Raw genomic sequence first — 13,798 nt, 5'->3', positions numbered from 1 at the left:
TAGTTTATTTGGGGATTCTGATATCCTCAGTGACTTTTCGGGCTTTTCCGTCACCCGAAAGGCAGACCATGTGCCTGCGGAAAGTGCAAGAATTCCTATTGAAAGACCAATGCTTCGGCGAGAGAGTGGATGAGCTGCTGGGACACTCTCTTCGTTAGAGCGGTTCATTTCCTAGGAGACTTCACATGAGGCCCTTACAGTTCTTTCTGAACGAAGTCTGGCCAAGCGATCGCAACCAGATTCCTTCCGGTTTCCAATTCCTTCAAAGATAAAGGAGGAATTAAAGTGGTGGATAGTTCCGGGGAGGTTGTCAGAGGGTACGTCACTCCCAGCAGAGGAAACCCAGACCGGATATTATTTTCCGACGCGTCAGACGCAGGCTGGGGAGCGACGCTGGGCCCCCTCGGAGGAGTCAGGCCTTTGAACGAGAAGAGAAGGCATGGCACATAAACAGGAAGGAACTGATGGTGATCTTCTTGGCTCTGAAAGCGTTCAGCCACCGTGGATCAGCGCAAAGTGGTGCAGATCAAACGCGGACAATACCACAGCTCTGGCATATATACGAAAACAAGGAGGAACCCACTCGTTGTCCCTGTGCAACACTTGGCGAAGGAGATTCTTCTGTGGTCGGAGAGAGAAAACGTCACCCTGCTCACCAGGTTCATTCAAGGAGAGAAGAACGTCAGAGCGGACCTGTTGAGCAGGGACGGACAAGTGCTTTTCCACGGAGTGGATGTTGCATCATCAAGTATGCCAGAGACTGTGGAAGCTCTGGGGCACACCAGTAGTGGATCTTTTTCGCTACCGCAGTCGACGAAGAGGTTACCGAACTATTGTTCTCCAATCCCGGACCCTCTTGCAGTCGCAGTCGATGCCTTCCTACTAGATTGGACGGGTCTAGATGCGTACGATTTCCCATTTTCCCCCGTTCAAGATTTTAGGAAGGGTAATGAAGAAATTCAGAGAAAGTCGAGGAACAAGGCTGACTCTGATAGCCCCATACTGGCCGCCCAAACGTGGTTCACAGAGGTACTGAATGGACAAGTGGATTCTCCAGAAGTCTACCCACGAGAATAGATCTTCTCAAACAACCCCACTTCGACAGGTTCCACAGACACCCTCGCTCTGGTCTGACTGCGTTTCAGACTATCGAAAGACTTGTCAGAGCGATGGGGGTTTTTCTAGAGAAGCAGCGAAGGCAGTTGCAAAAGCACGAAGGCCATCAACTATCAAAGTGTACCAGTCGAAGTGGGAGAACTTCCGTAAAATGGTGTAAGAATCGGAAGATTTCTTCATCCAGTACCTCTGGACACAAATTGCAGATTTCCTTATGTATCTGAAGAAGGAACTGGGTTTGGCTAATCAGACAATTAAAGGTTTAAATGTATGTTTGTCTGCATTGGGGTTTTAGACACAGAGGTTTAGATCTGTTCCAACGACGCAGATCTTAGAGATCTTCTCAGATCTTTTAATACACAAAGAAGGATCGACTTTGCAGAACTCCTTCTTGGAATTTGGATGTCGTTCTCAAGTTCTTGGAAACGGATAGGTTTGAACCTATGGGCAGTGCGTCTTTGCGAGAGCTAACGAAGAAGACTATTTTCTTAGTAGCCTTAGCTACAGCTAAAAGGATTAGCAAGCTGCAAGCTATTGACAAGCAAGTAGGTTGGAAGAACAACAAAGCAGTTTGTTCTTTTATCAACAGAGTTCCTAGCAAAGAATCAGAAATCATTCGCATGATCCTGTCCAGATCATTTGAGATTGAATGGACTGTCTGAATCTAGTAAGGTCAAACAAGGAAAGGGTTCTTTGCCGCCGTAAGAGGCCTTACGTTTTTTACGTAGAAAGAACAAGAAACATTAGGTGACTTCATGTTCTCTGTGGTGCTCTGTTAAGATCCTACTAGACCTATGTCTAAAAACGCGATGGCTTTTCTTTGTAAGAGAAGTCATTAAAGAAGCTCATTTACTTTGTCAGGAAGATGCTTCGGCTTGATTAAGGTTAAAGCTCATGAGGTGAGCAGTAGCTACGTCCTTAGCATTCAGGAAAAATTTAGCCCTCAAGGACATTATAGATTCGACGTTTGGAGGACAAATTCTGTGTTTTGCCTCTCATTACCTTAGAAGACGTGAAGACAACTTTTGATAATTGTCAAACGCTAGCCTGTACGTATCCTCAGGTACAGTACTGGGCAAAGGAGTTTCCACCACCTAACCTAATAACATGCTAGGTTTTTATTTTAATTAGGTTATAGTGTTTTTTATGGTTGTCTGAGAATGTTAATACCAGCTCAGTTTTTTGGTGGTGTTTTATTATTGTATGTGTGTGTGGTTCAGGTGACTAACTTTCCTAGCATGAATGCCTGTGGTAAATGAGGGCTAGGGTTCTCTGTCAGCAGATTGGTCATGTCCAGTTGTCAGACCCTTGTTGTTAGCTTTTCTCAACAAACAGGTCACATCCTAGTTGAGAGCTACTAAGGTTTAGCAGGCTAAGAAGGCAGGACCTACGAAGTCAGCTACCTTAGCAGGTAAGGAACTTAATAAGTAATTTTAAAAATTAGTTAATTTTTGAATTATGACATGTTGCTGTCTATGACCCACCTCCAAATGTGTCAATCAGCTATATATATACCTGCCAGGTAAGTGTCATGCATAAAAATGATATTGTTATTGATACAATAAAGTTTTATGCATACTTACCTGGCAGGTATATATATTAAATTCCCACCCTCCTCCCTCAGGAGACAGGGTTCAGAGAAAATCTGAGGAAAACGGGATAGTTCCAAGTACCAGGCGCCACAGGAACGGGGTGGCCATCACCTGAACTACCAGTGTACTAGCGGTTGCTGCAAGTTTTGAAATTCTGCCAGTGCGTCAAGAGGATAAGCTATATATATACCTGCCAGGTAAGTATGCATAAAACTTTATTGTATCATAACAATATCATATTTCATTATTGAAAGTGTCTCGTTATCTCTTCCAGACGTCATCGCGCCATGAAGCCTGGAGAGTCCTTACATCTTTCAAATTGATAGCATGAAAGTGTCTGATGCTTGGTGGTGGTTGGGGGATGTTATAAATGATAAGACAAAGCTTTATTTGTGATGGAACTTTATCCCATTCAAGATTCCACCATACGCATCAAGATTAACAAAAAAACGAAAAAATCCTATCAAACCACGTTTCGAGGAGCCGTTTGCTGTGGTTGGAAGGCTGAGTCCTGAAAAGTGAGTTTTTTTTTTTTTTTTTTTTTTTTTTTTTTTTTTTTTTTTTTTTATCAATATTTTATGTTTACTCAGGCAGGCGGATAAGACACTTTAATCATTCAAGTGATATACGTACCCTTTCAAACCTGGCAAGTTTAACAATATTTATTTTTTTTGGAGACTTTCAGCCCTCAGAAGTCCTGTTGAAAAGTATCTTGTACTTTATATTATGTTTAAATCAATAAAAGCATGAATTTTTACAAGTGTGTAATTTTAGACAAAAATTAATTCTTACAAACCATTGCTTTGTTATTGACTTTTGAATTGGCTTTAAAAAATGAGCAAAGTACTGACCTTTTAGATGTTATGATTTATGCTGAATTTATTTTAAGTATACATCTTGATGGGATCCTTGTGTATCCAGTCTAGCCATGAAAATGAGTCGGTTCCTTGTATTGGAACACTTATATACAATATCTTTAATTCAGGGAAATATTAACAGTGTGCTTCTTGTAAATTTACAGATTTGATGTGCTGGATAAATCATCAAAGATGGATTACAATGAAATTTGGTACTAGCCAAGTGGTTGTCCAAGCCAGTCCATTAAAAGTAGATCTGTACAGCCATGGGCAACTAGTTGTTAGTACCAATGCCCGTGGCCTTTTGAAATTTGAACAGTACAGAAACAAAGTTGAAAAGTAAGTCCCCATTATTGTAGTATTGCTTATATGTTACTTTCTTCATTTGAATTTGCTGTCATGAATATTTTGTTATAATGAGTACTTTAGTTTGGCAGGAATGTTGCTGTCTGCCTTCCAGAAGAACAAAAGAAATGTCATCTTTTGATAATAGGTAATTGATTAAGAATTGTGAATGAATGAAATTTAATTAATTTTTTTTCCAGTGAAAATCCTCCTCAAGAAGGGGAGGAGCAACCAAATATGTTGCTGGATGATGAGGAAGATAAGGACGGCCTTTGGGAAGAGACATTCAAAGGCCACACAGACTCGAAACCAAATGGTCCTGCATCTGTTGGAATGGACATATCTTTTGTTAATTCCAAACATGTGTATGGTATCCCTGAGCACGCCGATTCTTTTTCTTTGAAAGAAACAACGTAAGTGTGTGGTATTCTTGAGCATACTAATTCATTCGCTCTGAGGAAACAACATGAGAACTTTTAAGCTGGTACCAATGTGAATTCAGAATTGTGTTTAGTTGCACATTTAAGATTTTGTGTTCTTGTGAGAGTTTGTCACATTTATCTAAGCTGAATATCACATTATGTACTGTTGTTATGAACAATATTTTACCTGTACATTGCCATGTGATGGTGGTACCTTTTAACTGTGTCAATAAGTCAGCGAGCTAGTGTCTGCACTTTGGTGTAAAACAAGTTAGTATGATGTGCTTGCTTAATACACATAGGCAGGAGCTCCAGTTTAAACTGGAGCGTTCCCCTTGTGAGGAACATCATATATGTTCATTTAGCAATTCATGTTATGTATGTTCAATATTTGTTGTGAATATCACTTCAAGAATTCATTTGTATGTATATTTTCCTCTTTTTCTATCAGCCCTCTGATTTTCCCACATGGCTTTTTGCTCCATTTCTATATATTAAAGTCTTTCCAGAGAAGAATTTGTATATTTTTTAAAGCAAGACGTCCGAAATATACAGAATATCAGCACTTTGAAAAATCAGTAGTTTCATTATATTTTTAGTTTCATTGAAATCATAGTCACTTCTCATATTCTGCATAACTAATTTATGCTATAGATTAGTTGAGACATTTTATTCCTGTGTGTTTCAGATCCACAGATCCATATCGATTGTATAACCTGGATGTCTTTGAATATGAAGTGGATAATCCCATGGCCTTGTATGGGGCTGTTCCTGTAATGGTGTCTCATACTGCTCAGCAAACAGTTGGTATTTTCTGGCATAATGCTGCAGAAACATGGATTGATATCAAGGTAAGAAACTTCAGGTTTGGTCTCGAGCATTTCAGTCGGATATTGTCGAGCTACTTTATTATTTTAGAAGAGGACAGTCCTTAGAAAATGGCTTTGATAAATGCCATAAAGTTTTCACTACATCTTCATGAGTGCTTGAGTTTAAGCATGGATGCTGAAAATATAGCATGTAATGGGAGAGCAAGTTTTGTGCACAGATCATTTTGTGTTTGAGATAAATTATTTCAGAATTTTCAAGATTATTTGGGTTTTTGTTTGAAAATCTGTTATGCTATACAATGAAGTCAGATGACATAAGAATATCAATTGTTTGTGGCAGGTGGTGGCTGTTAGTATTCATGAATATTTTGAATACTTATGGGTATGCTTTTGGTTGTGATATTAACTTTAATTACTTTTACTTTTCAGAAATTGCCAGACACTAATGTAGTGTCATCTATAACTGGGTTTTTCTCAGGTGGCGACTCAGACCCTCCTCAAGTCTCAACACATTGGTTTTCTGAATCTGGGATAATTGATTTGTTTGTCATGCTTGGACCAAAGCCTACAGATGTCTTCAGGCAGTATGGAGAGTTACTCTGGCAACAACCCCCTTCCACCGGTAATTGTAACTCTCACTGTGATATCTCTAAGACAACTGATTTACTAAACTGTTTTCAAAGAAATATTACGTTTCAGTTTTATGTATATAGATTAGATTTAAATTGATGTGCCAGAGACCATTTGCCTTGGTATATGATAGTAATCATTCAGACTACTAGCTCCTAGTTATTGCAGGGGGCCATCAGAAAGTTTGTTGGGATTGTTCACTGGTAGGTGAACCTAGTTTGGTATCAAATATGATTTGGATTACTCTTGGAACAGAAAGGAGAGTGAGGCTTGATTTTGAGTACCGTAGCTGATTTGTCTAGGCAAGGTGAAAGACTCAGGTCTTCAGTGTTGGACCCAATCTCATAAAGCTACTGAGATTCATATGGAAGTTTTGGTTAGGTAGATTTCTAGAGCAGTAGTTTTCTTCCCAGATAGGCCCCTTACTGGAGGAGCAGGGGCCCTATCCTAGGCAGTGACAAGAACATATTATGGATTGCAACCCAAAGAGACAGATGAAAACCATGCAAACAAAACTTAGGAAGAAAAAAAAATTCTTTTCAAATTAGGTCCTTCCACGGTGCATTTTGATAGCCTTTTGGGGTAGGGAAGTAGCAGTAATGTCAGAAAAGATGAGACCTAACTGCGTATAGTTAATGGCAGTAATACTTAAGGAAAACCAAGGAAAACCCTAACACAAATAGACAACGTCCAGGGATTGGACATACTTTATATCACAACCTGTAGCAGTTTAAAACAACCACAATGCTGCATTAAAAAATCTCAGTATAAGGTGCACTGTATTAGCTTTCCTCTAAAAATAAGGTCAAAACAAATGAGTTCATCCATTTCTCAGATCTAATTGTTGTTTGTGTTACCACCATCTGAGGCATTTGTTTTGTATTAACACAGAATGTGAATTGCCAATGGATACAAGAAGTATGTCTGTGAATGAAGCAAAAATAAGAGTTGAAAGTAAGAGGGATATATGATCAAGAAAAAAATTTCCCATACAAGACTGCCACATACAGCAAAGCTTACCTAACCATAAATGGATTGGTGAAGTCAAGAAAATATACAACCAGAAGCTAACCAAATTCGTTGTAAACCCAAAGTCTTTTGAGGCACTGAATATTGTAAAATGTACTTAGAATACATTTTGTTCATGAGACTTACCTGTCAGATATATATATATATATATAGCTGTATTCTCCGTAGTCCGACAGAATTTCAAAACTTACGACACACGCAGTGGGAGGCCAGGTGGTTAGTACCCATTCCCGCCGCTGGGATCAGGAACCATTCCCATTTTCTATTCAGATTTTCTCTGTCGCCGGTACTGTCAACACCTGTTTTCAGTACCTCCGTCGTTGGATTTCGTAAACTTTCGTTGCCACTTGAGTATTTTGATTGTCTTTTGGGTTTTTTTTTATACTTGGATTTGTGGCTAGGCATACGCTATTGTGGACTGTTTTGGGTTTTGCTTTGATTTTTCTTGGTGAAGATGTCTGGATCTAGTTCTGCTAGTTACAGGGTATGTTTTGTGGAAGAGTGTAAGGTGAGGCTACCGAAAGCTTCGGTAGATCCTCACACCATATGCACGACGATCGGAAGGTAAATGTCCCATGGTCCTGTGATTATGGATTCCTCCATAACCTGGAATCGAAAGTGCTCGCTCCTGCAAAGGTGGTGGTTTGTGAAGTGTAGTTGATGGTATTAGTTGCCCCTAGTGTTGGGGAGGGGGTCAAAGGGGGTGTCAGATCGGCCCTATACAGGCAGTCCCCGGGTTACGACGGGGGTTCCGTTCTTGAGGCGCATCGTAAGCCGAAAATCGTCGTAAGCCGGAACGACACTTGGAAATATGCCTTAAACTAAGAAAAAGTTAGAGAGACCTTACCTGTGTGACATGCAAGTATTGCATGATGTGTAGTGTGGTTATTTCAATGGCAAGGATGGTTCTTGAAGGTATAATTCTTTATTAAACTCTTGAGACACTATAAAGCACATGTACTACACTTAATCCTTAGGTTAGATTATACACTAAACACTATTATACACTGTACACTAGTAATCCTTGGTAGATCCTGGAGTACACTAAAATCCCAGTCTGGTAGCTCTGGAAGGTAAATATAACACAATTAGTACAAAATACTACACAAAGTCCTGAATGCAATATGTAATTATAGATATCAAGAGTAAAAGAGTTAATGTATGTTAATTAATTCCATACTTTTAGTTTATATTCCTTACTTTGAGTTATATCAAGAGTAAAAAGTTAATGTATGTGAATTAATTCCTTACTTTTAGTTTAAAGTTGTCATGCTATGTAACCTGGATGCACAAAGTCTTATGTGGCCCATAGCCTACATCATTCAGGGGTTCTGGAATGTACAAAAAATAATTAGTATGTCAGTAAGTACTCTATGCATAGTAAGTTACATACAGTAATATGCACCATACAGTGGGTTTAATATCACATATATACATGTATAAAAACTTAGTTAATGTATGTTAATTAAATTCCTTCTTACCTTAGTTTAAAGTTGTCGTGCTATGTAACCCTGGATGCACAAAGTCTTATGTGGCCCCATAGCCTACATCATTCATGGGGGTTCTGGAATGTACAAAAAATAATTTTGTCAGTAAGTACTCTATGCATAGTAAGTTACATACAGTAATATGCACCATACAGTGGTTTAATATCAACTGGTACGTATGCATGTTGTAAATGATTGTCTACACCCCCTGTCAGCAGGGAGTGTACAGTATGTAATTCCCATGAGGGGACCTTGATCACTTATCCCATGTGCGAAGATCTTGGTCAACTTTTTTTTAGTATGTAACGTATAAAACTTTACTTAATGTATGTTTACTACTATGTTTTATACAATTTCCTTACCTTTAGTTACCAGTAGTACATAGTTTTACAGTAGTTCGTGCTATTTTATGTAAGTAACCCCTGGTACCAAAGTTTTATGTGGCCGGCCCCATAGCCTGCATCATGGGAAGGTGGGGGGGTCCCTGGTTTTTCTGGAATGTACCAAAAAAGTATCAAAGTTTAAGTCATGTATGTATGTTTAGTAAGTTACATACAGTAACCATACGTACAGTGGTTTATAATATGTATGTAAATAATCAAACTTGGTTGGAAATTCCTGTAAAAAAAAGTTATGTACGTATGTAATACTACTGTTTGTAAAAACCTTACTGTGTTCATAACTTTGTTACACTACATGTTACATGTTTTCATACTTTGTTACACACTGTTACATGTTTGATCATGTGATACGTATACTTTTCCTGAAGGGTTTTTTTTTCCATCCAAAAAGGTGCTTCTACTTGTAGTTATCCCTTGATGACACTTGTAGTAATTTGTTAGTAACAACCTGGAGTTGTGTGAAAAATGTTGGTTCTGGAAGGAAAAAGTAACAAAATTAGTTGTACAAAATATACACTACAGAAGTTGTGAATGCAATATGTTACTGTAGATATCAAGAGTACTAAAAGAGTTAATGTATGTTAATTAATTCCTTACTTTTAGTTTAAAGTTGTCGTTCAATGTAACCCTGGATGGACAAGTCTTATGTGGCCCCATAGCCTACATCATTCAGGGGACTCTGGAATGTACAAAAAATAATTTTGTCAGTAAGTCCTCTATGCAGAGTAAGTTACATACAGTAATATGCACCATACAGTGGTTTAATATCACATATAACATGTACTATAAAACTTAATTTAGAAATTCCTTACATAACTTACCAACTTTTAGTGAGTCTCAAAGCTGACCTAGGTTGTGGGAGATGGAGGTGGAGTTTAGAGCATTCATGATAATGGATGCATTCCAAACCTAACTTCAGTGTGCTTTATCACAGATAACAGGCTAGGATGATGGGCAGTCTGGAATGAAGAATTAATATTAAAGGACAGTATGTAACCACTTAGTGTACAAATTTATTGTACGTATGCAAACATTAAACACAACTGAGAATTCCTTACCTTCAGCAAAATGAAGACATGTAGGCTATGTAGAGGTCTGGTTTATGTAAGTCACAGGTGCATGCCAGTCTGGAATGATAATGTAATACATATGATTATAGTATGTATGTTACATACATAACATGGTTATTACATATGTAATATTAAAACATTAATAAAAAAAATGTCCTTACCAAATTCTAGTGGTGGCTTTGCTTGTCTGGGATGGGAATAATGGTAGATGAGTGGGTGGCTGGGCTAATGGAGTAGGATGGGCAGGTGCTTGGGAGTCTGGAATGATAAAAAATATATAAAATGATAGAGTTTACTACTGTAACTACTGCACATGTTATTACTGTTTGACATATGTAGTGTGTAATACGTATGTACAATTATAAAAAATGAAGATTCTTTTACCTGAAGGAATGGGAGAGGTAATACGACTCGATCAACTGATTTGGGCTCTGGAGAGGTGATACTACTTCGTATCAACTGATGAGGGAACATCTAGATCAGGAAAGAATGATGGTACATAAATATATAAGGTGGATGTAATTGTCGCATATGTACACTTTTAATAAAATTTTCTATTAGCAATTTATAAAACATTTTATACAAATTTGTTAAGGATTCCTTACCTGATGAATAGGGCGAGGCATCAAAACCATGGAAAGGCTCAGGGTCATCTGGGTCGCTGTCACTATCAAAGGGGTCTGAAATGAAAAAAAAAAAAATAATAAGGTTATGCAACATCAAACACATTGTACCACTATGTAAGTTAGTGTACGTATGTATGTAGGGTGTAAACAATTTCCAACATGAAAATGAGAAAAATGAAATTGCTTTACCTGATTGTACACTACAGGGTGCTTGCTACAGAGTCGTACAGGTGGGCACTGCTACATCTGAACTGTCCAGGTAGTACAGGGGGATCTGGAACTGTCACAGGTAGTAAACAGGGGATACTAGTACAGGGGGGATGGAAAACTGTCACCACTTCTGCAATAAAATTACAAATGATGAACCAATTAATGAAGTTACAATTTACTCTTACATTTAGTTTGTTACATTAAAAAATTAACATTTTTCTTTTAATATGTACACTATGTAAACACATAAATTAAATTAAAATAAAACAGTTCAGAATTCCTTACCAGGACTAGGAGTGGGAGGTGGTGGTACTGGAGACTTGTGAAAGAAAGTGTCAAGCCTGGACTGCAACACTTCTCTTCGTCTGCTTCTCCTTCAGGGTCTCCTTGTAGAAAGTTACTAAGTCTAACATTCCACGTTTTATTTTTGTCAAACCTAGCAACGTTAGGGTCTTCTGCCTCAAAAGAAGCCAAGGCTCTCTCCAGATGAGTAAAACCCTCTGACAAGCCTTTCACAGTTAATGACCTGGGTTTTGGCTCTGGTGCGCGCTCTTCTCAATCATGTTTGTTCAAGTTCAAGTAAGTCCTCTGCAGACAATTCCTCTCCATGGGAAGCCAGCAGCTCTGTTACATCATCAGGTTCAAGATCTAGTTTCAGCCTCTTGCTTAGCCCTACGATCTTCCTCGTCACAGTCTCGACGTCTTCTGCCTGGTCAAAGCCTTCAAAACTGTGCACAAACTGTGGGACACAGTTTTCTTCCAGGCCCCATTTAAAGTGGTCGTCTTCACCTCGTCCCAAGCACTTGCAATATTTTTCACTGCATCAGCAATGTTGTAGCCCTTCCAGAATTGCTTCAGTGTCAACTCCTTGTTAGCTTCTATGGCCCTCAAAGCAAAAACGTAATGGTCCCCCTTCTAAGGTAGTAAGCCTTGAAATTAGCTTATTACTCCCTGGTCCATTGGCTGTATCAGCGATGTGGTATTGGGTGGGTAGGTACACCACCTTCACATTAGGGTGCATGTCGCTCAAATTTGAAGGGTTGACCAGGGCATTGTCCAGGACTAAGAGGGCTTAAAAGGCAAGACCCTTCGAAGTCAAATACCGCTCCCACTGCTGGCCACGAAATGGTCATTGACCAATCTTCGAGACCATCTAGGTAACCCAAGCCTTCTTGTTTGATTTCCAAATCACAGGGAGTTGACTCTTGAAAATGCCCTTGAATGCCCTGGGATTCTCGGCCAAATACACCAGCAAGGGCTTCAGTTTCAAATCGCCACTTGCATTGGACCCAAACAGCAAAGTCAGTCGCTCCTTTCCAGCTTTATGGCCAGGTGCTGACTTCTCCTCCTTGGAAAGGTACATTCGATTTGGCATTCTTTTCCAAAATAATCCAGTCTCATCCACATTAAAGACTTGGTCAGCCGTGTAACCACCATCCTTAATTATCTCAGCCAAACCACCTGAAAATTTTCTGCTGCTTCGCTATCAGCACTAGCAGCTTCACCTTGCAGCTTCACATTATGCAAAATTTGCACGAGCCTTAAAACGGTTAACCAACCTCTACTCGCGGAAAATTCACCACCAGCACTGCCTTCGCCAAACTTTTTCACTACTGCCTCATGCAGCGCTCTAGCCTTCTCCTGGAAGTACCACTTAAGCTACACCGGGGGGAAACACGTCGCTGGTATCTTTTTAGGTCCTCCAGCCAGATCATGAGCAATTTCTTCCATTTCAACAATGCTCTGGCTAACGTTGCTTCTCGTTTATCACCGTTGACTTCATCGGTGCAGCATCCTTAACATGCTTCAGAATACGTTCCTTGTCCCTTCTCAATGGTTACCACCGGTGGTCCCTGCTCAAGCCTAAAGAACGGCCTATTTTGGTGTTAGTTTCTCCTTTCTCCGAACGCTTTACCACCTCATATTTGACCTCCATCGTGATGACCTTCCTCTTCTTGGATGAACTATCATCGGAGGAAGTACTTTGGCGTTTAGGAGCCATTGTAAATTTTGCGAAAATGGCATGGAATTTCAGCAACGTCTTAGCACACAACCGACTGAACTTCAGGCAGACACGCGATTGAAGTGGCGTCCTTTCGTATTGTTACGCTTAGCGTCCTCGACCGTCCCGAGGTCGTTGTTGGCGGTCAATTTACCATACAGTTTAATAGCGTTAATTAATTTATGCACCTCCGCTCAAAACTAGTTCTGCATATGAGGTATCGTTAAAAAGCATAACAAAACGTCGTAACCTTGGAATTTGTGTTGTAATCTAACCAGAAACTTAGTTTTTTTTTAATTATGTACTGGAAACAAGCAATGATTTTTCATTATTTGCGCTTTTCTGGCTTTGTTTTTAAACTGCGCATCCCAAGCTAGTGTATTCATTCGCCCGCACTAGTTCCGCATATGCGGCGTCACTAAAAAAAATTCAAAAAATACCGAAAAAAAAAGTGTCAAAAAATCATCTAACCTAAAACAAAATTTTGTTGTAATGTAACCAAAAACATATTTTATTATATACTGTGGCTAAACTATAAAGGATTTTTATCATAGCATGCGTTTTTTAAAAGCGTCTTGTTAACTCGGAGCGTTGGAAGCGTCAGCGTCGTAACCTCGGAACAAGCGTCGTAACCCAGGACGGATTTTCCATTGAATATTTAAGAAAAAGCGTCGTAACTTCGGAACGTCGTAAGCCGGAACCGTCGTAACCCGGGGACCGCCTGTAATGCCTCTAGGCCTGGACCTCTGTCGAACTCCCAGGACTCAGGGAGTGGGCAAGTCAAAAGCCGAAGGAGGGTTACGGGGGCTCCCCACCGGTCTGGCGTCCCTTCGGCAGGTCCTGATGACGCTTCCCAGGCTGCCAAGGATCGTGCTCGTGCACGAATCCTTAAGGATTGCTTCTCGTCCTCCGAAGCATCCTCCCCGCGCAAGGGGTGGAGCTCTCGGAAGGACTCTTGCCCTCTTAAGAGAAGCTTTAGAGAGGAGGATGCTTAACGTCCTTTTTCTCGAGATGCATTTTGTTCTTCACCTGAGAGTTTTGATGCTTTCCCGCCGCAGAAGAGGACCGGGACGTCATCTGAGGATGACGCTGTTGAGCACCCCAGTCGCTCCAGGGAAAGAGCTGTAGCTTTTCCTGTGAGAAGGAAGAGGCGTCCCCTCGCCCCTCGTCTTCCCACAGGA

The 13,798-nt window shown here is 39.9% G+C and overlaps 1 protein-coding gene across 1 annotated transcript in view; it reads left to right on the top strand.

Moving 5' to 3' along the window:
• Positions 1-13,798, top strand: part of LOC135224663 (neutral alpha-glucosidase AB-like) — a 154,195-nt gene that overhangs the window by 127,576 nt on the left and 12,821 nt on the right. Inside the window, 10 exon segments of the mRNA XM_064263883.1 lie at positions 2,983-3,009; positions 3,011-3,093; positions 3,096-3,160; positions 3,162-3,226; positions 3,730-3,757; positions 3,759-3,904; positions 4,111-4,323; positions 5,021-5,183; positions 5,592-5,759; positions 5,761-5,784. Of these exon segments, the coding sequence (XP_064119953.1) occupies positions 2,983-3,009; positions 3,011-3,093; positions 3,096-3,160; positions 3,162-3,226; positions 3,730-3,757; positions 3,759-3,904; positions 4,111-4,323; positions 5,021-5,183; positions 5,592-5,759; positions 5,761-5,784 (982 nt within the window).

The sequence above is a fragment of the Macrobrachium nipponense genome, chromosome 12 (assembly GCF_015104395.2).
Source record: "Macrobrachium nipponense isolate FS-2020 chromosome 12, ASM1510439v2, whole genome shotgun sequence".
Classification (NCBI taxonomy): domain Eukaryota; kingdom Metazoa; phylum Arthropoda; class Malacostraca; order Decapoda; family Palaemonidae; genus Macrobrachium; species Macrobrachium nipponense.
This window is presented reverse-complemented; position numbering and strand designations above follow the sequence as displayed.